Here is a 26,682-nt window from a genome sequence, read left to right on the forward strand (position 1 = left end):
GCTCCCTTCCTGTTTCTTTGAACACACACACACCACACACACACACACATACACACACAGACACACCACACACACAGACACACACCACACACACACACACACACACACACCACACCCACACAGAGACACACCCACACAGAGACACACACACAGACACACACACACACACCCATACACATACCCACACCACACACACACATAGACACACACCCACACCCCACCCACACCACCCACACACAGATACCCACACCCACAGACACACACACACCGACACACACACACCACACACACACCCCAAGGAGGGGGAAGAAAGACAGATTAGCTTCATTTGTGTCTTGGAAGGATCTGGGTCATGAGTGATAAACCCCTAAACCTTCCACACATCCACTGATCCCCTGGGTCCTTTTAGATCTCAGCTATGTTAGACATGGTGGTAGAGACTGAGTAGATTTATTAAAATAAAAATTTTAAAAATCACAAGTCTAGTCGTTCATTCCAGAGTGAGGCCTAACCCTCCCCAACTTGGTTATTCCATACAGAAAAGAGAAAACCCTGCAAACAAGACCCAGGGAGAAGAGGGCACTCACTCCAAGGCCTTGCCACTGTTTGGAATTTAAAATCAAGGGCAAGAGTTATTTTGGCCAAATCTTGGCCTCAAACTTACAAAAACAGCTTTTTAATACTCAGATTTCATTCCCTTTTCTGATTCTCTCCTTCTCCCTTCTCATCTCAGTGTTACCGTCACCGGGTCCCCAGGGCTGCAGAGCTGGGAGTCTGCCTGCAGCTTTATTAGGAAGAAGAGAGTCCCAGGTCCTTCCCCTCTGACTGCTGCTCAGGAGGGAGGACATTCTTACTGTGGGTTTTGCTACATTTCTGGACTTTTGATTTGTTACCCAGTTCTGTGGGGTTTTTTTCCCTTCTAAGTTATCAGAGTCTACCAATGTTTCAGACTGGCCTTTATGATAATAACCCAAGAAAAACTTGTAATGCTGGTGTGTGTGCATGTGTGCTAACAGCACACACCTCGAAGTCTGGCAAGACCAGTCAGGAGAGAGCCAGAGATTTAGGCAGATAAAAAATAATCTGTGACACTCTAAGAACCATCTCTAAACTGGGGGAGAAATCAATAAAAGATGCATCTGAGTCAAGGGCCAGCTCTAGATCTGGACACTTTGATTCGCTGCTGCTGCCTGGACGAGTGCAGGTGTCAAAGGTGTCACTCTTGATGTACCCGTCACCTCGCCTCAGCGCACCCAACGGTGAATACCCTCGTTTCCCAGACTAAGACATAATATTCTGCAACTTGCAAGAATCCCTCTTCACGGACAGTACCCTGAATTAGACATGTAGAATTAGTGCAATAGAAGATCCAATATGATTTTATATTACTTTACAGTTAACAATCCTTTACACACATCATAGTCCCTGTTCAGAAACGCTTCTATATATTTACAAACACACAGCTGTATATATATCAATATATACATGTTAACAAAATACAGGGCAATCTAAAAATTAGATTGATCTTGGTACGCTTTCTTTTTTTTTTTCAAACGTTATTCAACCGATGTCTTTTAAAAATTACCTCCCCATAATCTAAAGCAATTCCTTGCCCCACAAATGAACACAGTTCCATCTGTACCCCCCTCATCAGTATTTACTTCCCCTCTTGATATCATCCCCCAAACCTTATTCTGGTTTCCTCAAATTTAAGCCAAGCCCATGGGCCTCTCTCCTCCTGATTGGTTTGGGGTCTGTCTTTGGGAATGTCCCTCCGGCAGCTGGGGTTTCTCAGGAGTCCAGCTCCAACTGCTCTTGGTTTTCATTGAGTCTTAACATCAGTTGCTGTTCATAGTAAAGGCTCTTTGCATAGTTTATTTCTTGTGATAACTTGATAGCGAGGACCTCTGATTTCACATGGACCTGAGGAAAAGGACAAAATGAATAACTTGCCCCCACAGTGGGAAACCAAACAGAAGCGCAGGACGCGAGCCACTGAAATCCGCCCAGGCAGCAGCTCCCAGCCTGACTGTGGATCTGAACAGCATGGGTGTACTTCTTAATGCCGACCTGAGGTCTGGGGTGGGCCCCGGGGTGACTGCGCATCTGACCCACAACCCCCCAACCTTTGGGACCCCTTGTAACCGAGAAACCACTGTGCTCTGAGGTGTGAGGATCAGCTGAGGTGAGAGCAAGTGAGAACAAAGACTTGGGACTCAAATCTAAAGTCTGCTGATGTTCAAAGCACACAAGCGCCTTGAGGCCTTTCTTATGGAGCAAGCTTGCTTGCCTTGAAAGGGTGAAGGGGCAGCTGGGCAAGGCTCCCCACCTCCAAAAGGAACTAGTGGAAATACTCAGGCTTTTGGGTGTTAACTCAGTTAATCTACCGGTCCTAACCTAAGCTAATGACCCCAGGGGAGCCCACACAAGCCAAACCAAACCCAAGCACATTCCTGGGCAGGGAGAAGGTCAAGGGAGAGAGGCCCAATCAGGCTGGTTGCGGTTTCTGATCTGCAGAAAGACTGAGATAAGCAGGGCCATTCTGAATGGTATGTCATTCTCGAATGCAGGCTTGAAAATCCTAGCATTCCAAGTGAAAGATGAGCAGAGCTAACACCTAGGGTTCCTGAAAAGACTCCAAGTGAGAACATGGTCGGAGATGGGGTCCCCTCAAGTGGGCTTCTGCCGAGTTCTGAGCAGAAGCAGTGACCTGGTCCAGCTCTGGTGCCTCGCAGGCACATGGCTTTGAACCCCAGCTCCTTCTGGTGTTGGCCAGATAACCCTGAGCAAGCCACCTGTCATCACCAAGCCTCCTTACCAGTCAAGCGGGGAAAATAACAGTACAACATTAAATAATCTATAAGAATCCAGCCTGGCACTCAGAATCCAGTCTGACACATAGTAAGCCATTAATGAATGTTGGTTATTAACAGGTTATTAACTGCTATAACAATATCTTGTAACCTTTGGAGGCAAAGTGTAAATTTTGTCTATAAATATAAATTGAGCTTTTACCCTGGGTAGGGGCCTATGCTACATATTGCTTCTTGGTGCAGGAAAATAGTTAGCTTCCAATTATTCTAGAGGGGAAATTAGGAAGAAGCCAGCATGTGCTCTGACATCTTAGATCCGATGCACTGAAGGGCCCATTTTAGGAATAAAACAGCCGCATGCATCATATCAGCTGGTCCTCACAGCTGCTCAGAGGCAGGAATCCTACCTGCACTGTAAGGAGGGGAAACCAGGGCTCAAGTGTTGAGCAGCCTGCCTAGGGTCAGCAGCGGTGAAGCTGGGAGGGCAGCACCAACCCATCCACCACACTGAGCACCTTCTGTCTGTGGGATTAAGAAGCAGGACCCCTGGGGTTCACAGCAGCCAGGCCTAAGCCTCATATGCTGCAACGCCTTTCCACTGAGAAGCATCAGCAGGGCAGTGGCGGGCCTGGGAGACGGGTCAGGTGTGCACTCACCATGGGCTTCTGGTGAGAAGGGCCCGGGATGGACACGCCGCTGCTCGTGTTCACAGCCTTCTTGGTGACCTGCACATACACTTTCCCGTGGTCTTTGGAGACGAGGCAGTGGTAGAGATCATCATATTTGACCTCCAGGAAAATGGCCTCTCGGTCGACATAGTCCCCGCTTCTCAGGAAGTAGACGGCTTTGGAGGAGATGAGCACGCAGTAGCTGTCGATGTTCTCCACGGCGATGAAGCTGTGGAGGGAGAGGGGGAGTGAGGAGGGCACGTAGGACTTCGGGGCTGCTGCTCAAGGCAGGGCTGAGGCTCCATGTGGGCCCTGGTTTCTGGGGACCAACCTTACAGCCAGGCTCCCTCGCTCACTGCCCCACGGGCGGGTGGCTCACCCACTCTGAGCCCCTGTTTCCTTGTCCGTCAGTTAGGAATAAAAGTGGCATTGGCCTCTCAGGGCTGCTGCGAGGCTGGCATGCATAGCACAGGGGGACTTGATAAATAGGACCGACCGTTATCAATGAGAGAAAACAGTTTTATGGCCTTTTCATAGGAGGAGGCTTAGAGGAAACTGTAACAGTGCTTTGTTGGGCAAAAGAGAGGAAGAAAACACAATGCTTTGAAAGGTCCATTGATGAAGTAGCAGCTGAGAAGCTTCGCTGTGAAGGAAGGGTGGGGGAGGAGCGGGGGGTGATGGAGGTGGAAGTGGGGAGCGGGATTAAATGGGTCACCTAACTGGACGTGTGAGAGGATGCCATGCCTTCTCTATCTGCACATCTACGTCTACTTCTTTTTTGTCATGGTTTTAATAAGAGGTCACCCGGTCTCAGCTCAACACCTTGAGGGACAGGGGACTGACTGGTGAAGCCACTGCCGCGTTCTCAGAGCTCCATGAGTTGTTAGGAAGTGTGCATTCTCAGGGAAAGCTATAATCCTGATTTTCATAACTCTCAGTCATCAATTCTAGAGGCTTCGGGGCCACTCAGGAAAAAAATAAAAGAAATATCTTCTTCCCCGGAGCCACGGATTTAAAGTGGGAATTTATGCGCGTCAAAGCTCTCAGTTGGGCTACAGTGAAGAGCAGTGACCCTTGGAAACGGCTGTGACAGCCCTCCCAGGCCTGGCTGCCTCCGCTGCCTCTTGTGACAGCCTTCCACAATGGAGCGGCCACTTCGGGGGACAGGGAAAGACGGCAGGAATACTAAGAGCTGACGACAGGCTGGCTGTCAGGCCCTGGCCTCCTGGGACCCGATGTCCTGAGAGGAATCGCCACATCGCAGTTGCTTGGAGCCACAGCTCCCCTGGAATGACTCGGGACTGGGTCCCAGGATGGCTTTGTTCTGGGGTCAGCGGTCGCCAAACTCTGATGGGACAGAGCAGGCCTGCCCGCAGCTGGACAGGCTGGTTCTCTCTCCATCCCAAGTTGGCTCTAGGCCCCCGCTCACCTCTGGGCTCAGAGAGCCCCCGACTCTGAACACACCTCATCCCTCATCCCTTCTACCTCCTCCTCAAGTATGAGGATTCACGAGTTTTAACTTCTCTCTGAAGCTTCCCCAGAAACGCTCAACCCCACCCCCACTTTTGAATGCTTCCTTGCTTACCTTCAAGAGCACTGCTAAGCACTGGTTTGTTCACATTGTGTGTCCTGGATAAGTATTCAGCTCTCTGGCTAAGCTGATGTACTCTTAAAGTCCACCCCCCAACCCCCGCCCATGTCTCCTGAGCACCCACCACTGAGTCGGCCACCCCCTTAGCACTCACTAAAATTCTGCCTGGTTCCAGCTGCCATTTTAATTATAGCCTCACATGACAAAAAAATTGGGGTTTATTGTTCTATTCTGACTGGTTGGCAATGCCAAGAATGTAGACTTGTAAAGTCTGAATGCCAAAAGGAGAAATACCCAGCAGCTTTTGGTGTTCAGGCCACTCAGCAGAGAATTTCCCACATCCCAGCTCGGATGGTGTCCAGGGGGCAGCAGCACTACTTAAAGAGGCCGAGTGAAATCTCAGATAGCTGGTCCAGCGGGAGACAAGGTGAGAGAAAGAGACAGACAGAGATGAGAAAGGCTTCTTGACACAGAAAGGAAGGACTGGGGGCCGGCTGGAACTTGCCGGGAAACTAGCGTAAAAACCGAAAATGGCCCAGGGCTTCTGAGCACAGGTGGGCCAGGCACGTGGTGACTGAGGCTGTAACAGGTTCTCAGGGGAGCTCCCCAGAGCCAGCCACCATGATTAGGGCGAGGGCAGGATGGGCATTAAAAATCCAGTTGAGCACTGTTCTCTTTCCTTGGGTCCAGCATAGGAGGCAGAGCTTCTGTCCCACTGTCCGCGCCTCCCCTCTCACATTTGGTGCCTGCTGATGCTGACATTTACGCACAGCCTCTAAGAGGGTTGAGGTCTTTCCATCGGGGCAGCTGCTCTGATACCCCTCACCTGGGTGGCTGACATTATTAGAGCCCTTTCTATAGTGGGCCTCTTTAAAACAGACTCCCTTCTAAGAGGTCAAAGATGGTGCAAGTCTTCTGTCCAGCCAGCATGACTTCTGGGTGGAAGGGAGGAGGAAGGGTGGCTCTGAGCTGGGATGCCTGACTCAGAGCCACCCCACTCGGCAGAGGGGACACATGCTGAGTGGGCAGGGAGACCCACTGGGTGGGGCAGCTCCAGCAGGGCCAGTTGCTGTCTTTGTGGCTCAGTTTCTTCATCTGACAGAGATGATGCTACCCGCCAGCTTCCACCACAAAGTCAGTAAATCCATGGCCAAAATTCAACATCAAAAGAATTCATGTCCATTAAAGAAATGTGAGGGGAGGGGAACGGTTTGTAAATCCACACATATCTCTCTTCCGTGAGCCCAGGAGCCCATTCATACCCTGAAGTTAATACAGACATACCCTGAAGTTAATGTAAGTTCTGGACATTTACATGACATGTTCTAGTCGTTTCAAACCAAAAGCAGATTGGAGCCAAGGGTATAACTGAGAGGAGGGGACAGGGAGACAGTGGGGACTCAGCTGGAGCGCCAGGGTCACAGCCCTCGGTCTGAGCAAGAACCTGGACACCGACTTAGCCAACAGCCACCTCTCCCTCCATTTTCCTCTCAACGCTTCCCTGGAACTTTCACAACCAACGACTAACGCTTTGGGTTTCATCATAATAGCATACATTAAAACACACACAAAATCTAGAAACCACAACAAAGAACAATTAAAACTGAGCTCCAGATTATGGGTCCCCTCCTGTAAGGGAGACCAACCCCAAATTTGTCACGGAGAGAGAGGAACCAAAACTCAATGGGCCAAGAGAAGCTGAACCCATGAGTGCTCCCAGCACTTCTCGTCCCATTCGCCGCCTGTCACTTCGTTGTCACAGCATGGCATGCCCCTCCCTGCCTGGCTGTCCCCTGCAGAAGGCCTGCACTCCTTCCTTTTGTGTCACTTGAGAGGCGAAGGCCTCACACAAGCCAAGTGTAGACCACCCGCACTCTCCTCACATCACGTAGGCTGCTCTTGGCCCACGAATGGATGACCATTACAAACCATTGTGGGATGACGTGGGAAGGAAAGCCACGTGGCCTCAGGTGGACCCTGAGTGTGTCCTTCTACCCGCTGACCTGTTATTAACTCAGAAGGAGGGAGGGTGAAAAACTGTGACCAGAGACACACAGCCTCTGGGTAAGCCGCACCCTTCAAATACGGAGAACCAGAGAAGACATCTGGTGCTCTGTGGACACTAGGAATGATTCTATAAAAAAAAAAATCAGGAACTTTAGACTTTGGTTAAAAGTTTCACTTATAACTCTCCCTAAAGGAGAGAAAGAGGATGTTTTTACCTTGGGACCAACTTCAGAAAGTTTCTTCTCAGAGAAAGGAAGGCTATGACACGTGGCTTATACCACTCTCCAAGATGACGGGTTCTAATAGTGGGCGAGCCTGGCAAGGTTCAACGCTGCAGAAGCAGCTCCGCTACGATGAACAGTATCCCAGACCACAAACACCAAAGTCGCTGTCCACAACGGCTTCAGCCCTCTCGCTCTGTGGCAGGTAGTGATGTCGTTTCCAAGTACGACGGCCAGTGTGCCATAGGGACCGGCCGATCCTCGGTGACAGCTGGCTCTGTCTGTCACCAGCCACAAGGCTTGGCTCAGAGCTGTCTGCTGTCATGTGTAGAGTGAGGATCACCATACCTCCTCTGAGGGGCCACCGTGATGACTAGAACCAATCTACATGCCCAACCAGGGTGGCTGTTGTTATTTCTTTCTTCCGTTGACAACAGATGCCAAGTTATCCCAATTCTGCGGAGAAGGTCTCCTTGTGAGTCTACAAGTCCTCACTTCGGCAGGTTGGAGAAATGTATGTCCCTCTAAGAGGCCACAGGGAAAGAGGTTCACGACCAACTGATTGCTCCTTAGAGGGAGAGAAATTTGCCAGTTGATTCAATTACCTTTTTCAACTGATTTTCTTTTTTTTCCCACTCTCTTGGGGTTTTGTTTTTGTTTTATCAACTCTATTAATATTTATATATCTTATATATTTATATATTCCACACTTTACGGTCATTTCACAATCAGAAGAGTTGGGAGCTGTCTTATTCCAGGAGTGTCAATGATTATTGACCGATTATTTCCTGGTTTAGAAAATGCAAGCAATGAATTCTATCCTACTCCTCAAAATGTCTGATCTTTTTATTTTTGCTTTGAGATTGCATATATTACTTTACAGTTTTTATTTACAATTATATGCTAAATTAAATTATACTGTTATAATAATTATACAGTTTATAAGAATAAACAGTATAACCTGTGCTCAGATAAAAAAAGTTCTACCTTCTATATGCAGTTTCTTAGGAAGGGTATATATATCAAATATCACAGTATGCATACAAAGGGGGCAAGAAAGAATTTTATTCTTGATTTTTTCTGTACTCTTTGAATTTCCTAATAACTGTGTACATGAGTTTATTTCATCAAAAAGAGAAAGGATTAATTTGGCCAGTGGGTTTATAGGCTATTTTTGTTTTCCTTTTTATACTTTCTTGAATTAAAAGAAAAAAAAGATCTCAATAAAGATTAAAAAAAAAGAGGAGGAGCAGACAAACAGAATTGAGTGCACAACCCAAAGGGACAAGGGTGTAGCCTGACTCGACTGAGATCAAGTGGCCCAGCGACACAGGGAGAGCCTTCAAGATGCTGCCTAGACTCAAGGGGCCTCCTGTGCGTGACTTTCAAGTTTCTCCCAAAGACAAGCACCACCTTCAAGGTCACATACAGGAACCCTGTCATTTAGAGTCACTTCCCAGGTCCAGCTGCCCCTTGAGGATGCTTAGTTGTTGCTATTAATTCATTCCTTTTCCTCTTCTCTGTAAATAAACCCATGTATTTCTCTAATGGATAAGGACTCTTTTTGTTAGCACAGTCACAATACTAAAAAATAAAGAATAATTTTGAATAATTAAAAATGTCAAACATCTAGAAAGGCTCCTAATTTCTAATTAGAATAGGAGCTCTTAACATTTATGGAACACACGTGTTGTGTTGTGCTGTGCTCAATCATGTCTAGCTCTTTGCGACCCCACAGACTGCAAGCCCACCAGGCTCCTCTGTCCATGCATGGGTTCTTCCAGGCAAGAATAATTGGAGTGGGTTGCCATTTCCTTCTCCAGGGGATCCTCCTGACCCAGGGAGGGAACCTAGGTCTCCTGCATTGGCAGGCGGATTCTTTACCTCTGCACAACCTACAGACACTCAAATAATTAATAATTTTGAATAATTAAAAATTTCAAACATCTAGAAAGGCTCCTAATCAGAACAGGAGTTCTTAACATTTTTGGATCATGGACCCTCCTCTCCCCTTGTTGGCATTGTGGGGAGGCCCACAATTCCTTTCTAAGGATAATGCTGATTTTAAACACATAAAATAAAATGCTTAGGATTACAAAGGAAATCAAATATATTTAAGTATATCTATCAAAATATTAAAACTGAGATAGAGAACTTAAAATCTTCTTTCTTTAAAGCACTGAATAATATCTTTAAAAAAAAAACCTCACAAACATTATTTCCTAAAACTACATTTAAAAAAATACAATCAAGTTGTCAAATAAACTCAAGAAAACAGCATGTGAGGACAGCTACTCAGTTTTTGGAAAAGGTAAAGAACTACCCTAGTGCTTACGTTGCTAGTATGTAATCTGGTCTGTGATGGTATATTGGAAATAGGTACATTTTTCTTCTTCTTTTAATGAAAATGAGGTGTCTGGCTACATACTAGACACCAGTTACAGAGAAAAATTAATGTAATCTGATAGAACAAATTTCCCTTTACCATCATTTTTACCCAGAATACTATTTAAGAACCAAAATTAAGAAAAATGGAAACTGATGGCAATTTTGCAACATATCGGAGTTAATACTGGATTCATTAGAAACCCAAGCCTTTACAGTGTACCAGACCTTAAATCATATGTCAGCAACTATCTTTTTAATACTAATTAATTGAATAAAATAAAAAATTAAATGCAACTTGATCTGGGAGAACAAAGTTGAAGTAACCACAGCACTGTGGACTCTATGGGGTTTTCACGGCATCGGGAAGTAATTACACAATATTTTCCAGAAGTGAAACAGTGAGTCTAACTGGAAAAAAATGTGGAAACATTTAGTTAGAACAGTAGAGCAAGGTATTAAAGATCCTTTTAAGGGGTTAACTCTGGAGGAAAATATGCAAATAATTAGGTCTTTAAGCATGTTTTTAATTAGGATTCTAGGATAAAAGTCAGAGGTATATTATGGCGCTCCTGTGCTTTTCTTGAAAACCCCTTTCTTGCAAAGTGATGCCTCCGTGAAGACCCAGCCTGCCCACTGAGGACACTTCAGAGAAATATGTGCCAGGTTTCCCGATGACTTCTGCCTTGTACACTGCGGAAGACTACAGTCACGTGGCTCCTCCAGCGTACATGGGCAAGATTTAACACAAACTGGGGTAGCAACACATGGTTTTCATCTTAAGAGTCAGAAGTCATTCATGCCAACATCTTCTCTGAGTTCTTATGAATTCCAAGAGTTTCATGAAATCTGTTTTACTGACTTCATTTTGATTCTGGCTTCCAGTTTTCCATGGCTCTGTGCTCAATGCTTGTGTTTCACTGGGAGCAATCCTATGTTAGCCATGCTACACAATTTCTCCTTATGTTTCTGGCATATATCATTGTATTGAAAATGAATTTCATGAGGACCAGACCTGGTTTGACTTGAGGAAGGGTGAGCGAATGTGAAAGTTGCTCAGTCGTGTCTGACTCTTTGTGATCCCATGGACTATACAGTCCATGGAATTTTCTAGACCAGAGTATTGGAGTGGGTAGACTTTCCCTTCTCCAGAGGACCTTCCCAACCCAGGGATCGAACCCAGGTCTCCCACATTGCAGGTGGATTCTTTGCCAGTAGAGCCACAAGGGAAGCCCAAAAATATTGGAATGGGTAGCCTATCCCTTCTCCAGCGGATCTTCCTGACCCAGGAATTGAACCAGGGTCTCCTGCATTGTAGGCAGATTCTTTATCAACTGAGCTATCAGGGAAGCCTGAGGAAGGGTGAGTGGGAGATAAAATTAAAAGCACAATGTACAATAACCATCCAACTCTCATTCATTCAGCAAATATCTGTTGAGTGCCTAATATGTGCCATCTACTGTTCCACGTACTGAGGATTCTTCAGTGAATGGATCAGATAGAAACTGAGGCCCTCATGGGGCCACCATGCTAGTAGACTCTGCACCATGTCTCACTAGACCTGAGGAATGACTCTCTGAGCCTCCAATCCAAAGGTCAAAAGTTCCATCAGGAAAGTGTAAAAAGGGCAGGGACAGCACCAGATCCTCACCCAAGGAGGGCAGGAATATAAAGTCATTTCTGGAGTGAAACATGGGGGATTGTGGCTATTGGCACGATGGCCAGAGCTGAGGCTCGACTAAAAGAGTAGAGAGACATATGCTATGGACAGAATTATGTCCCCACCAAGTTCCCATGTTGGCGACCTCACCCCAGTGTGACTGACTGTATGGAGCATGGGAGGAATGAAGGTTAAATGAGGTCATAAGGCCCAGCAATTCCACTGCTGGGCATACACCCCAAGGAAACCAAAACTGAAAGAGACACATGTACCCCAACGTTCATAGTAGCACTATTTACAATAGCCGGGACATGGAAGCAACCTAGATGTTCATCAGCAGATGAATGGATAAGGAAGTTATGGCACATATACACAATGGAATATTACTCAGTTATAAAAAGGAACACATTTGAGTCAGTTCTAATGAGGCGGATAAAAATGGAGCTTATTATACAGTGAAGTAAGTCAAAAAGAGAAAGACAAATACTGTATATTAATGCATATGCATGGAATTTAAAAAGATGGTAATGACGATTCTACATGCAGGGCAACAAGGAGACACAGATGTAAAGAACAGACTTTGGGACTCAGTGGAAGAAGGCGAGGGTGGGATGATTTGAGAGAATAGCATTGAAACATGTACATTACCATATGTAAAACAGGTGACCAGTGTGAGTTCAATGCATGAAGCAGGGCACCCAAAGCCGGTGCTCTGGGACAACCCAGAGGGATGCGGGGGGAGGGTGATGGAAGGGGGTTTCAGGATGGGGGTGACACATGTATACTGGTGGCTGATTCATATTAATGTATGGCAGAAACCATCACAATACTGTAAAGTAATTATCCTCCAATTAAAATAAATAATTTAAAAAATAAAGGTTCTTTTTTTCTTTTAATGAGGTCATAAGGGTGGGGCCCTGATTCTCTACAATTAGTGTCTTTATAGGAGCCATCAGAGATCTGGCTCAGCCTTTCTCTGCACATGAGGACACAGCTAGAAGGTGGCCATTTGCAAGCTGGGAAGACAGCCTTCACCAGGAACCAAATCAGTTGGCACCTTGATCTTGGACTTCCCAGCCTCAATACTACAACAAACAACTTTCTGTTGTTTAAGCCACTTGGTCTGTGGTATTTGGTTTTTGGCAGCCTGAGCTGACTACAATAATGTCATACATCTCCATCACTGAGAGACCTTCCAGTAACAAAGGGAGTTTGAGTTACAAAAAACCACATACAGGAAGATGCCTTCCTATGCAGTAAGCAACACATGAATTCTGGATTTGACTTTCGATATTCCCATTCAAATACTGCTACAAAACTATGAGATGAGGTCAGCTTAACACATCGGTAACAATGACACTGAAGACTCTTTAAAGAGCTAACCTCTACTTCAGATACCCTTTCATCAATCAAAATAAAAAAACAAAAAACCCCTCATGATCCTCTAAACCCTCCTTGTTTATTCTGAGATAAATAAGCATTCAAAGAAATTAAACTAGCATTTTGCTACTTATTAGGGCAGGACTAACTGCTTTCTTTGGACTGGTGATTCTAACATCTATTTAGGTTACAGAGCATTTTATGTTAAAGGGGTCTCTGAAGAATATTGCAAAATAGTGATATACTGAATTCTGCCATATCAACTGGAGAAGACACTTGAGAGTCCCTTGGATTACAAGGAGATCAAATCAGTCAATCCTAAAGGAAATCAACCCTGAATATTCATTGGAAGGGCTGAGGTTGAAGCTGAAACTCCAATACTTTGACCACCTAACGTGAAGAGCCGACTCACTGGAAGAGACCCTGATACTGGGAAAGATTGAGGGTAAGAGGAGAAGGGGATAACAGAGGATGAGATGGTTAGACAGCAAACTCACTGACTCAATGGACATGAGTTTGAGCAAAATCCAGGAGATAGATAGTGGAGGACAGAGGAGCCTGGTGTGCTGCCGTCCATGGGGTCACAAAGAGTCAGATATGAGTTAGTGATTCTACACAACAAACATATCAATTAGGAAAAACTTCACTAACTGAAATTATAACAAGATCCTAAGTATATAAGGCTCCACATTCAAGAGGAGCCAAACAACCTTAAGAACGTTGCATTTCCAAAATTTTCAGATACTAGTTGTTTGTTATTTGTTAATCTGTTTTGTTTTAACGAGCATTCTTCCGCCAACAACAGCACACCAAAGTTTAGGAAAATTTTACAGGGCAAAAAAAAAAATCTTTGGATTGAGAACATTTTATCTTCTCTCTTTGAACTAATTAGAAAGAGAATGCCAACATTAAGGTCCTGCTGTGGAATTCAGTTTGAGAACCACTGTTACATCTCAATGTATAAAACATCTGGGCTTGGGACTTTCCTGGCAGTCCAGTGACTAGGACTCCTTGCTTTCAATGCACGGGGCATGGGTTCAATCCCTGGTTGGGGAACTAGGATCCTACATGCTGTCTGGCATGGCAGGAAAACAAAACAAAACAAAAACCCATCTGGGCCAGGAATCTCTGACCAGTTCCCAGGCCTCAGAGTCATGATGATACTCAGAAATGGACAGAAACTTAGACTCAGAGACAGAGAAGATGACCTGGTGAACCAAAAGGGCTGGTTTCCCACGGATGCAACTCACAATTCATCCTGTATGTTGTCTGTCAGTTTGAAGAGCTGCTCCTGGCCCTCTGCCTGGCTCTCCGAGTAGCGGGGAAGCAGGCCCTGGGGCCCTGTGCAGCAGCGTGGCTTCCGTACCCTCTGTGCTTGAGTCCTAAGGTGGGAAGGTGGACAGAAAAGCAAAAAGGTTACGTGTTAATGCTAAAATGACTTCCCTTCCTTCCTCGTCTAAGATAAAAATGCCACTTCATACAGGACATGCTCTAAATCTGCTGACCAGCATTAAACCCACATTCAGTATCCCCTGTGAACGCACTTGAAGAAAGTGGTTAAAATCTCCAGTTTTGAATAAGAACTTCACCGTTGCCATTTCCTAGACATGTGATCATGGGCGCGTCAGTTCATTTCTTCAACCCCCAGTTCTAGCTCTCTCTGTATAACAGGAGGGCAGTACCTACCCTGCAGGATGGCTGCAAGGATCAAACAAAACTATGCCCACCAAGCCTGGGCTGGACAGAATGTGGGCTTTCTGCCAACGGTGACTCTTGCCACTGCTATTATTATTGAACTTCCACTGGGTCACCCTCTATTTTTCTAGGGATCTCTGGAGAGACACCTCTAGACTTGGAAAAGGTCAGGAAGAAGAGTGAGAGGCTTTGGCCATGAGTGAGAACACACCGGGCTCCTCATCTTCCAGGAGGAGCTCAGCTGCCTGGTGTCAGGGGAGGGACACGGGCATCACAGGAGGGAGGAAAGAGGCTCCGTGGACCAGTCCCAGGCCACAGGCTGGGCTCTAACTCACGGTCTTCAGCTGTCGGCTGCCCAGAGGAATCTGCTTTGCTATGGCTTTCAGGGTAGGCTGGTGTTGTCTTTTTCCACAAACCATATACAGGGTAATTGATAAGTACTTTCTGGTGTTTTCCTAGAAACAGGAGTCCATATTTGTCTTGGAAAGGCTGTGCATATTTCAGATGACTGATAAGAGTGTGCCTGGTCTGTCCTCGGCCTTGTACTTGGTGTACTTTTCATTATTTGTTCCTGGATTCCAGTGAAGCAAAACACCCCTCTCTAGACACATTTAAATCAGAGGCCGAGGCTTGCCACTCCTGAATCATGAACTAAAAGAGACTTACTTGCAGGGCCAGGAAAGTGCCTGGTGGGCAAATCCGGGTGAAAAAACAGGGACAAAAACAGAAATCTGCCACAGGCCATGCCATGGGTGAGATGGAAAGATGGGACAACTCAAAGCCCTCCTGGGCCCACGTCAACACTCCGCCTACCAGGCCACATGGTCTCAAGCACCATACCTGGGTAATGCTTGATTTGGGCTTGGAAACCAGAAATCCAGTGATTAATTTCATAAAAAGTTCAGTAAAAAGGATACCCCAAGAATACTACTACTAATTGTGTTCTCCGAGTGAGACTAAAAAGAAGTTCTGATCATCTGCAACAAGGGAACAGGTAAAAAGAAACAAACCACCCTATTTTATTTACATGATATAGTCACACACTCCTGCTGTGCACAGTCTCAATTCCTTCTTTAAGACAGAGGCACACCGCTGGCTATTTAGATCCCAACAACTGACTGAAGGGGGCTTCCCAGGTGACTCAGCGGTAAAGAATCTGCCTGCCAACGAAGGAGACACAGGAGACGAGGGTTCGATCCCTGGGTCAGGAAGATTCCCTGGAGAAGGAAATGGCAACCCACTCCAGTATTCTTGCCTGGAAAATCCCACGGACAGAGGAGCCTGGCAGGCTGCAGTCCATGGGGTCACAAAGAGTCACACACAAACTGAGTGACTGAGCATGCAACTGACTGAAAATATGGAGGGTGGCAGAGAGGGCTGCCATTAACCCTCAGAGAGAAGTCTGACAACTGTTGTTGTACGGATGCTGGCAAAACACTGCGTGGGAGAGAAACCAGGGAAAGGAGTGAGGAGAGCTTTTCCAGGTAGCTGAGTTCTGTTCTTATCTCTTGGTCCAGTGAAATATCTACCGTCATTTCAAACACTGTCTAGGACAGGCTAAAAACATATCTTTTCCTCAAGTCAGCTTACTATCCTATCACCCCTGAAGCTCTTGGAAGAGGCCTGGGTGCTGTGGCCAAAGCCCAAAGGCCCTCCGGAGGCCTGCCAAGCCTTCTCCTCTACGTCTTTCAATGTAAGGCTGCATCCTGACTCCTCTCCCTACGTCCTCCTGGATCTACTGGGAGGGTTGAAGGCTCAACTTTCACATGTGCCCCAAATCTCTCTTTCTCTATCGCTCTTGTAACTGACAAATGATCTCTGGATTTGGAATGGATTGCACCAATAGTTTTCTAACTTATTCTTTCTGTTTCCACTCCTGTCCTTCTCCTCACAGCAAGTTGTTTCAAAAACAAGTCAGGTTAAGTTGGCCATGAACTCAAAATACATTTGCTTCACATCCCACTTAAATAAAAATATTTGCTTATTGCTTGGCTCTCCACCTGGAATGTAAGCTCCATGAGAGGAGGGATTTTGTTTCATTCCTGGGTTCATCGTAGAGAAGCAGCAGTATTAGCTGAAGAGATGAATGAAGGCACTTGGAGGTGGGGGTGGGAAGAGGTATAAAGGCCACTTTGACTACTGAGCTAAAAATGAGAGGTGATATGCAAACTTTGCTGAAGAGATTATAGACCATGAATGCTAAGCTTTGAAAGCCAACAAAATTAAAGCAAAATATGAACCAGCTCAAATCCCAACTTCCTGAGGGAAAGGTCAAGGGTGTATCTGGCTAGTCAACTAGTCAAAACAAAGAAGGTACATGAAGGCAGAGACGTGACAGTAACATCTCTGTTGACACATGTTTTCCTTAGAAGAAACATTCTTTTCATGAGTGCCCAAAGCGGGGGAAAAACATGCTACCAAGGAGGAGAAAACTCAGTGAAGTCCTGCCCTCCTCGGGTGAGATCCGAGAAGCCAGAGCAGGCAAGGAGAGGTGGCCCGTTTCTGGATCTGCGCTCCTGAGAACCACATCCCAAAAATAACGACCACAGAACAGTTGTAAACGTAAGTAAGCGGCCCTCTATTGTCACCAAATAGCTGTCTGGTGCCTACAGATGGTCTTGACTCGGTAGCCTCCCTCCACACCTTCCCCAGAGTTCTGTGATCCAGTCTTCCCTCTACGTCCAGTGCGTTATCTTCTAACTTTCGAACTCTAAACCCACCCAAATGCCAGAGTTGTTCCCTCATGGGTATGCGTTGCCTGTTTGTTAAGTTTTCTTATCTGTCTCCCCAACAGGCTCCAAACTATCTTCCCATTTCCAAGATCCTCACTCCGGGATCAACCAAACACCAAGGGAAGGTTGGAGGGAGTGCTCAGATCCTGCTGCCTGGAGTTGCTTGCTGTGGCATTCAAGGCTCACTGTCCACACAGACATAGGAGGGAGCTCAAATTTGCTGTAAGAGGACACGGAGTCACCCTGTGGTCTCATGAAGGTCCCTTTCAGACGGGGTGATCTAGACATACTCTTAGTAGAAACAGAGATGGATTAAAGGAATTCTTCCCACAGTCCCCTACTTCCTTATCATTGCTGTTAGGCAAGAGAGGATTCCTACTTCTCTGAAACTTAACTAAAGTGTTAACCTCCTGAGGTCCAAGTTGGGAAGCTGGGGAATGGAGGAGTTAAAACCATTTGCATGTGAACAAATTTAGTTACAGACTTCAGCCAACAGAAAGTTTAAAGAGACATTCTTTAGTGCAGGCCCTCGTGTGTTATGGAAACTGCTTTTTTCATATATTGACCATAGCACTAAAAATTCGAGTATAACCCTTTGAGATCAGGATGACTGTACATGGCACAATCCTAAATCTGTTCACTCTGGGATTCACGAATATAGTTCAGTTCAGTTCAGTTGCTCAGTCATGTCTGACTCTTTGCGACTCCATGGACTGCAGCATGCCAGGCTTCCCTGTCCGTCAACAACTCCTGGAGCCTGCTCAAACTCATGTCCATCTAGTCAGTGATGCTACCCAACCATCTCATCCTCTGTCATCCCCTTCTCCTCCTGGCTTCAATCTTTCCCACCATCAGGGTCTTTTCAAATGAATCAGTTCTTTGTACTAGGTAGCCAAAGTATTGGAGTTTCAGCTTCAACATCAGTCCTTCCAGTGAATATTCAGGACTGATTTCCTTTAGAATGGACTGGCTTGATCTCCTTGCAGTCCAAGGGACTCTCAAGAGTCTTCTCCAACACCACAGTTCAAAAGCATCAATTCTTCGGCACTCAGCTTCCTTTAGAGTCCAACTCTCACATCCATACATGACTACTGGAAAAACTGTAGCTTTGACTAGATGGACCTTTGTCGGCAAAGTAGTCTCTGCTTTTTAATATGCTGTCTAGGTTGGTCATAGTTTTTCTTCCAAGGAGCAAGCGTTTTTCAATTTCATGGCTGCAGTCACCATCTGCAGTGATTGTGGAGCCCAAGAAAATAAAGTCTCTCAGTTTCCATTGTTTCCCCATTGATTTGCCATGAAGTGATGGGACCAGATGCCATGATCTTTGCTTTTTGAATGTTGAGTTTTAAGCCAACTTTTTCACTTTCCTTTTTCACGTTCATCAAGAGGCTCTTCAGTTCCTCTTCACTTTCTGCCATAAGGGTGCTGTCATCTGCATATCTGGGGTTATTGATATTTCTCCCGTCAATCTTGGATTTCAGCTTGTGCTTCATCCAGCCTGGCATTTCACATGATGCACTCTGCAATATAAGTTAAATAAGCAGGGTGAAAATATACAGCCTTAGACCAATTTGGAACCAGTCCGTTGTTCCATGTCCAGTTCTAACTGTTGCTTCTTGGCCTGCATACAGATCTTAGGAGGAAGGTCAGGTGGTCTGGTATTCCCATCTCTTTCAGAATTTTTCACAGTTGTGATCCACACAAAGGATTTAGCATAGTCAATGAAACAGAAGTGGATGTTTTTCTGGAACTCTCTTGCTTTTCTGATGATCCAACGGATGTTGGCAATTTGATCTCTGGTTCCTCTGACTTTTCTAAATCCAGCTTGAAAGTCTGGAAGTTCAAATACTGTTGAAGCCTAGCTTGGAGAATTTTGAGCATTACTTTGCTAGTGTGTGAGATGAGTGCAACTGTGCTATAGTTTAAACATTCTTTGGCATTGCCTTTTGTTGGGATTGGAGTGAAAATTGACCTTTTCCAGTCCTGTGGCCATTGGTGAGTTTTCCAAATTTGCTGGCATATTGAGTGCAGCACTTTCACAGCGTCATCTTTTAGGATATGAAATAGCTCAGCTGGAATTCCATCACCTCCACTAGCTTTGTTCATAGTGATGCTTCCTAAGGCCCACTTGACCTCGCACTCCAGGATTTCTGGCTCTAGGTGAGTGATCATACCATCATGGTTATCTGGGTCATGAAGATCTTTTTTGTATAGTTCTGTGTATTCTTGCTACCTCTTCTTAATATCTTCTGCTTCTATTAGGTCCATACTGTTTCTGTCCTTTATTGTGCCCAACTTTGCATGAAATGTTTCCTTGGTATCTCTAATTTTCTTGAGATCTCCAGTTTTTCCCATTCTATTGTTTCCCTCTATTTCTTTGCATTGATCACTTAGGAAGGCTTTCTTATCTCTCCTTGCTATTCTTTGGAACTCTGCATTCAGATGGATATATATTTCCTTTTCTCCTTTGCCTTTTGCTTCTCTTCTTTTCTCAGCTATTTGTAATGCTTCCTCAGACAATTATTTTGCCTTTTTGCATTTCTTTATCTTGGGGATGGTTTTGATCACTGCCTCCTGTATAATGTCACGAACCTCCGTCCACTGTTCTTCAGTGGTGTTCAAAAAAACCACTGTTAAGTCACTGTTTCTGAGTCACTTGCCTGTATGTTCCCATGAGCTTATTAGCATCTGGAAGGAAAGGACTCCATTCTTTTTGTTTTAAACTGGACTTCTGGACTAGACACATCATTATCCTCAGTTTAGGGCCCACTATCATCACTGGCTTTTTATTTATTTTAAATGACATAATAAACATCTGTGAAACCACTATCCCTTGTGCGAAAACCCCATTGTTTGACCATAACTTGAATCTATCTGTGTGGTCCTCTCCCTCCCCTCCCCCTCCCCGTTCCTCACTCCTTTTCCTCTTCTATCTGAGATAGCCACTACTCTCTATCTTGCACTTACCATTCCTTTACTTTCCTTCTGCACGGAGTCTTATCACATTTCAAAGTATGCTGTGGTGTAGTCTTGTTACATTTTCTGGTTTTCATTGTTTGGGGCTTCTGAAAAAGGATCACTACCTTTTTATGTTTGCAGCCTTACTTCCTCCTCCCTCCTTGAAGTCCTATTGTAAAGATTCAGTCATTCTTCTGTGTGCAGCTATAATTCAGTTATTGTACTGGCTTATAACCATTCCGCTGTGTGAATACACCATCATTCATCCAGCTTCCTGCTGACGGCACATGGAGTATTTCCAGGTTTCCTACTGCAAACAAAGCTGCTGTGTCCACTCCTATACCTGTCTCCTGGTGAACCTTGACGAGAGTTTCTTTGGGTACATACTTAGGAGCTGTTTGCTAGACCACAGGGCATGAATGTGCAGCTAACAAGATAATTCAAACTGTTTTCAGAGAGGCTGAAGCAATTTACACTCCCACCAGCAATGCACTTCAGAGAGCCTAGTAATCTGTATCCTTCCCAGCACTTGGTACTGTCCAGGATAGCACTATCCAGCACATAGCCACTGGCCACGTGTGGCTACTGACACTTGAAACGTGGCCAGTGTGACTGAGGAACTGAATTTAAATTTTTTCATTTAAATGTACTCAAATTTAAATGGTGTATTAGATAGCACTGGTCTAGCTTCTAACATTTTTTGCTGCTTGAATGGGTTTCAAATAGCATCTTGTCTTCTCATGCCCATCTTCCCCTTTCAACCTACAGCATAAGGGATTCCATTAAGAGGCGCAGATGTGGAGGCCGCCCACAGGTGCCAGAGCAGAAAGATCAGCCTTGGGGCTCTCCTGCCCGTCAGGGCTGGGACATCCTCGGACTGTCTTCTGGCTTCCCCGCTCACCATCACCTTCGCTGACAAGACATGGTGCCTCTTGGGCAGGGTCTTGGTACCACCATCCTGGGGTTAACGAGTCATTCAACAAGAGGTGGCACAACTCCACCCGCTCACCTCTCATGAGGGGATGGCATCTCTCACTGACAAACACTTAACGGAGAAGAAAGCTTGCAGCGCGAGCTGGCTTAGTGCAAAGGCAGCAGCTCTGCCTCCACAAACCTTTGTTTAGCCCAAGGGCCGCGGTGCACTTAATTGCTGCCAGCTGGGGGTCTGTCGGCCATTTTAAGCCCTCGGCTGCTGCGGTTTAGAAATTTCACAGTGTATAGAAAGAAGCAGGCGTTCCAGTCAACCAGTTAATCCAAAATGTCAGCACCAAATGAACTTGGGCTTTGAACTCCATGGAAATGTCAGGGCGCCGGCTGTGCAGCATGGACGACCCTCCCCCCACCCCCCACCCTGGGGGAGAAGGGGCTGCTGATACAGTGGCTGATACACTGCAGATACCCACCTAGCGGGGGAGATCAATGCAGAGCGGCTCTGCATCTGGCCACTGCTCTCTGACGTTCACTGGAGCCAAAGCCAAAGATCAGAGTAATGAAAACAATCCCTGTCATTTTCTTGAAGCAGCAGTAAATCCAAACAAGGTGACACGGGGCGATCTAACCAATTCCATCTACTGGGTTGATCCTGCCTTTCAGCCAGAGGGTCAACGGTTGGCCAGCTATTATTTGTTCTTCGCTTCTATGATGAGTAACCATGTCATAGTTCTATTAGTTGAAGACAGATGTTGTACACACATACACACACCCCTGTACAGCTTGAGTTAAGATATTAGTTGGCTGAAGAATCTGTCATGGCCCACGTCTATCAACCAAGTGAACTTCAAAAAACAATCAGTAAATGAGGAGAAAGTGTGTGTGTGTCAAACATGTGACTTCCTAGCCTAAGAGAATGTTTAGTCAACTGATGACTGCCATCTTCCTTAGGGACTCTGAATAGACCTCAGCAAGATGATGGATTGTGCTTGCATTTACTTTATGTGTGTGTCTGAAACTTTTGTTGTAATTAAATATTTTACCTGTATATACTTGTGCTAGACTGAGCACAATTAGGCTGAGAAGAGATGGTCAACCCAGACTCTCTCTTTAAATACTAGCTGTTAATGAATGACAGGGCTTCCCTGGTGGCTCAGATGGTAAAGAATCTGCCTGCAATGCAGGAGACCTGGGTTCAATCCTTGAGTCAGGAAGATCCCCTGAAGGGAATGGCTACCCACTCCAGTATTTGGCATCTGGTCCCATCACTTCATGGCAAATAGATGGGGAAAAAGTGGAAGCAGTGAAAGATTTTATTTTCTTGGGCTCCAAAATCACTGTGGACGGTGAGTGCTGCCACAAAATAAAAAGACTCCTGCATCTTGGAAGAAAAGCTATGACAAACCTAGATAGTGATTTGAAAAGCAGAGACATCACTCTGTCAACAAAGGTTCGTGCAGTCAAAGCTATGGTTTTTCCAATAGTCACACATGGATGAGAGAGTTGGACCATAAAAAAAGACTCAGTGCCAATGAACTGATGCTTTGAATTGTGGTGCTGAAGAAGACTCTTGAGAGTCCCTTGGACAGCAAGAAGATCAAAGCTGTCAGTCCTAAAGGAAATCAACCCTAAATATTCATTGGAAGGACTGATTCTGAAGCTCTAATACTTTGCCCATCTGATGCAAAGAATGGACTCATTGGAAGGACCCTGATGAGGGAAAAGATTGAGGGCAAGAGGAGAAGGGGGTGGCAGAGGATGAGATGGTTAGACAGCATTGCTGACTCAATGGACATGAGTTTGAACAAACTCTGGGAGATAGTGAAGGACAGGTAAGCATGGCGTGCTACAGTTCATGGGGTTGCAAAGAGTTGGACATGACTCAGCGACTGAACAACAAATGAATGACAGCTACAAAGTACTAGAATTCTTGACTGAATGGGTTAAACATCTATCAGTTCTCGAAAAGGAATTCAACAGTCTGTGTCAACAGTATTCTCCACACTGGAGTGTGTGAATTGATCAAAACTTCCTCTGATATCCACTGCAGCACAGTGTATAGACGATCACCAAGCCTGCCACGCCAAGGGTGACATCTGATCTCTGACCTGTAGCCTTCTTCTCATGACTATATCCACTTCCAAAGACTAAGTGGAAAAGGACTTCTCCACTAACTCATTTTACTCCCTTCAGTGCAAACTGTAATCAAAGAAGACTCTACTATAGGATGGAGACCTCTGAAGTTTGGCTGGTTTACAGGAGAAACTCCTCCCCATAGTTGCATGACAGACAGAATTCCACTTTCTAGAATGTACTCAGAGATAGTATTCCACCCTTAAGTTTAATGATAACCACTGGGCTCTGGCTGTGTTAAACCTTGAACCGAGGAAATTATACCAAATACCCAATGACAGTTTGGATTTTGAACACATTAAAAAACAACAACAAACAAACAAACAACAGTTGGGCAGAAAGAAACCCTCTTGTCAGTAGAGGTTGATTCCTAAATGAAATTACTAACTGAGAAGCCAAACTGAGAGCCTTGAGAATGACTTGTACCTGCCTCTGCCCCTCACCATCATCCCATTTAATGAACTTTTCCTGAGCGTAGGCCGTGCTGGGCCTTTAGGAAGACAGAGATGAATAGAGTTCCCAGGGGTCTTCCTGGAGTCTAATGGAAGAGAAACAGAAACAAGCAATTATAATGCGGCCGGGGAGCCTGAGGACAGGCAGAGTGTAACATGGCAGCAGGGTTCAAGTCCCAGTTTCAGCGTTTACAGACTGTGTGACCTACTGCAGGCTGTGTAACCTCTTGGAGCTTTGGATTCCTCATCTGTAAAATCGGATACTGATGGGGCTGTTGTGAGGAATGTCAATCAATATGAGTCCAGTGCTCATAACAAAGCCTGGTGCAGAATAAGCGCTCAGTAAAATGCTACTGATGATGATGATGATGGAGTATCTGCAGGGGGGGCCATGCGTGCACGAGAGGGGCCCTAACTCAGCTTAGCCTCAGTGGATGAAACCAAGATGGGCCAGGACCCAACATCCAGTCTCTCTCTCTTAGTTTTCTTATTGGGGAAACTGATTCAAATGGAAATATTCCCCTTTCCCTCTTGCTTTCTTGTCAACATTCTACTTACCTCTCCCTAGAGTTCTGAAGTCATGTGTGTAGCAACATATAAAATTCCATATTGTATTGTTATAACCAAAAATGTGGGAAAGACGCTGATTCATGGAATCGTTAGAAATTACATGACCATAGCTGTTAAGTTTTTGTGACTTGACATCCTGCAGTGGGGACGTTTCCTGGGCTGGGCTTCCTCCCATTGTGGGATTCACACCTGACTTGTTTATAGGGGTCAAGGCTTCCTATAACCTAACATATGTTTGGGGGACTCCATGACACTGCAACTGTGACAGCTGGTAGGACTAATGCCAACAGAGATGCCGGCTGGGATTTAAACTCTAAGAATGAGACTAATTCAGAGCTTTTATTCCTAGTCCACTAGCTACCTGTTCATGAAGCTGGGGGGAGGAGTAAGGCAAACTCGACTTACAAAGAATTTCAATCAAGTGGACAATATGATACTGAGATTACAGCCTGATAGCCTTGGATTTTCTGAAATGACTTAACTTTTGCATGCATTCTGGGGTTGATTTTCAAAAAGTAGTTAACAACTTACAAAGTGGTTTGCAACTTTCAGCATCCTCACTACAAAAACAAGGTGTTTATAAACACAATCTTCATTTATGGTTAAGCACAGCATTCTGATTCAGTGTAAGGCTTACAGGAATCTCTCAAACTATGGTCAGTTTCACTACTAACCTATCACCTCTAAGGCCAATCCCAAGGTGCTTCACATGGGCCTAAAATACACTTCCTGGTAAACTTATTTTGTAGCTATTAAGTACAAATGCTAACGATAAGAAGTTGATTAAACAAACCATATTACTTTCAGATTGATTTCTAGCAAATAATTACATAATTACTTTCTTTTAATCTTTACATGACCAACCTTCTCCCAAAAGCTGGATCCCTTTTAAGAGAGGGATGAAATTTAGGAGCATGGTGGTGCAGGGAAGAACACAAAGCTTTGGAAAAAGACAAACAGACCTGAATCCCTATCCAGTCACTTATTAGCCGGGTGATCCTGAAGAAGTTACCAGATTGATCTCAGCCCTGGTTTCCTTGTCAGTAAATGGGAATATAATACTTACTTGGTTACGACTGTTGAGCTAATATATGAAAAGTGTACAGCACACTGTCTGGTACATAGTTATTGTTGTTCAGTTGCTAAGTCATGTCTGACTTTTTTGCAACCCATGAACTGCAGCCCACCAGGCTCCTTTGGCCATGAGATTTCCCAGGCAAGAAAACTAGAGTGGGTTGCCATTTCCTTCTCCAGGGGATCTGCCTGACCCAGGAATCAAACCCACATCTCCTGCATTGGCAGGTAGATTCTCTACCACTGAGCCACCAGAGAAGAGCCTGGCACATAGTAGGTACTCACCAAAGTTGTCTGTCTCCCATTCCCTTATTAGGAATTACTGGGTAATTACTGGTCATAGCAAACACCCTCTTCCAACAACACAAGAGAAGACTCTATACATGGACATCACCAGATGGTCAAAACCGAAATCAGATTATTTTCTTTGCAGCCAAAGATGAAGAAGTGCTATACAGTCAGCAAAAACAAGATGGGAAGCTGACTGTGGCTCAGATCATGAACTCCTTACTGCCAAATTCAGACTTAAATTGAAGAAAGTAGGAAAAATCACCAGACCATTCAGATATGACCTAAATCAAATCCCTTATGACTATACAGTGGAAGTGGGAAATAGATTCAAAGGATTAGATCTGATAGACAGAGTGCCTGAAGAACTATGGATGGAGGTTCGTGACACTGTACAGGAGGAGGTGATCAAGACCATCACCAAGAAACAGAAATGCAAAAAGGCAAAATAGTTGTCTGAGGAGGCCCTACAAATAGCTGAGAAAAGAAGAGAGGCGAAAGGCAAAGGAGAAAAGGAAAGATACATCCGTTTGAATACAGAGTTCCAAAGAATAGCAAGGAGAGATAAGAAAGCCTTCCTAAATGATCAATGCAAAGAAATAGAGGAAAACAATAGAATGGGAAAGACTAGAGATCTCTTCAAGAAAATTAGAGATACCAAGGGAACATTTCATGCAAAGATAGGCACAAAAGGACAGAAATGGTATGGACCTAACAGAAGCAGAAGATATTAAGATGAGGTGGCAAGAATACATGGAAGAACTATACAAAAAAGATCTTCATGGCCCAGATAACCACAATGGTGTGATCACTCACTTAGAGCCAGACATCCTGGAATGTGAAGTGAAGTGGGCCTTAGGAAGCATCACTATGAACAAAGCTAGTGGAGGTGATGGAATTCCAGTTGAGCTATTTCAAATCCTAAAAGATGATGCTGCAAAAGTGCTGCATTCAATATGCCAGCAAATTTGGAAAACTCAACAATGGCCACAGGACTGGAAAAGGTCAATTTTCATTCCAATCCCAAAGAAAGGCAATGCCAAAGAATGTCCAAACTATGGCACAATTGCACTCATCTCACACACTAGCAAAGTAATGCTCAAAATTCTCCAAGCCAGGCTTCAA

The 26,682-nt window shown here is 45.0% G+C and overlaps 1 protein-coding gene and 1 non-coding gene across 7 annotated transcripts in view; both read right to left on the reverse strand.

The window, feature by feature from the left end:
• Window positions 1-433: 433 nt before the first annotated feature.
• VPS13D (vacuolar protein sorting 13 homolog D) overlaps window positions 434-26,682 on the reverse strand; it is a 266,265-nt gene continuing 240,016 nt past the window's right edge. For all 6 annotated transcript variants that reach the window (XM_043924162.1, XM_043924159.1, XM_043924161.1 and 3 more), the window contains 3 exons: window positions 13,976-14,107; window positions 3,470-3,710; window positions 434-1,923 (listed from right to left, as the gene is read on the reverse strand). In XM_043924162.1, the coding sequence (XP_043780097.1) occupies window positions 1,792-1,923; window positions 3,470-3,710; window positions 13,976-14,107 (505 nt within the window). In that variant the 3' untranslated portion in view covers window positions 434-1,791. The remainder of the gene's footprint in view (window positions 1,924-3,469; window positions 3,711-13,975; window positions 14,108-26,682) is intronic.
• LOC122708408 lies at window positions 3,183-3,326 on the reverse strand. The gene has a single exon (XR_006345188.1). It is a non-coding gene; the product is annotated as a small nucleolar RNA ACA59 (small nucleolar RNA).

The sequence above is a fragment of the Cervus elaphus genome, chromosome 14 (assembly GCF_910594005.1).
Source record: "Cervus elaphus chromosome 14, mCerEla1.1, whole genome shotgun sequence".
NCBI lineage: Eukaryota > Metazoa > Chordata > Mammalia > Artiodactyla > Cervidae > Cervus > Cervus elaphus.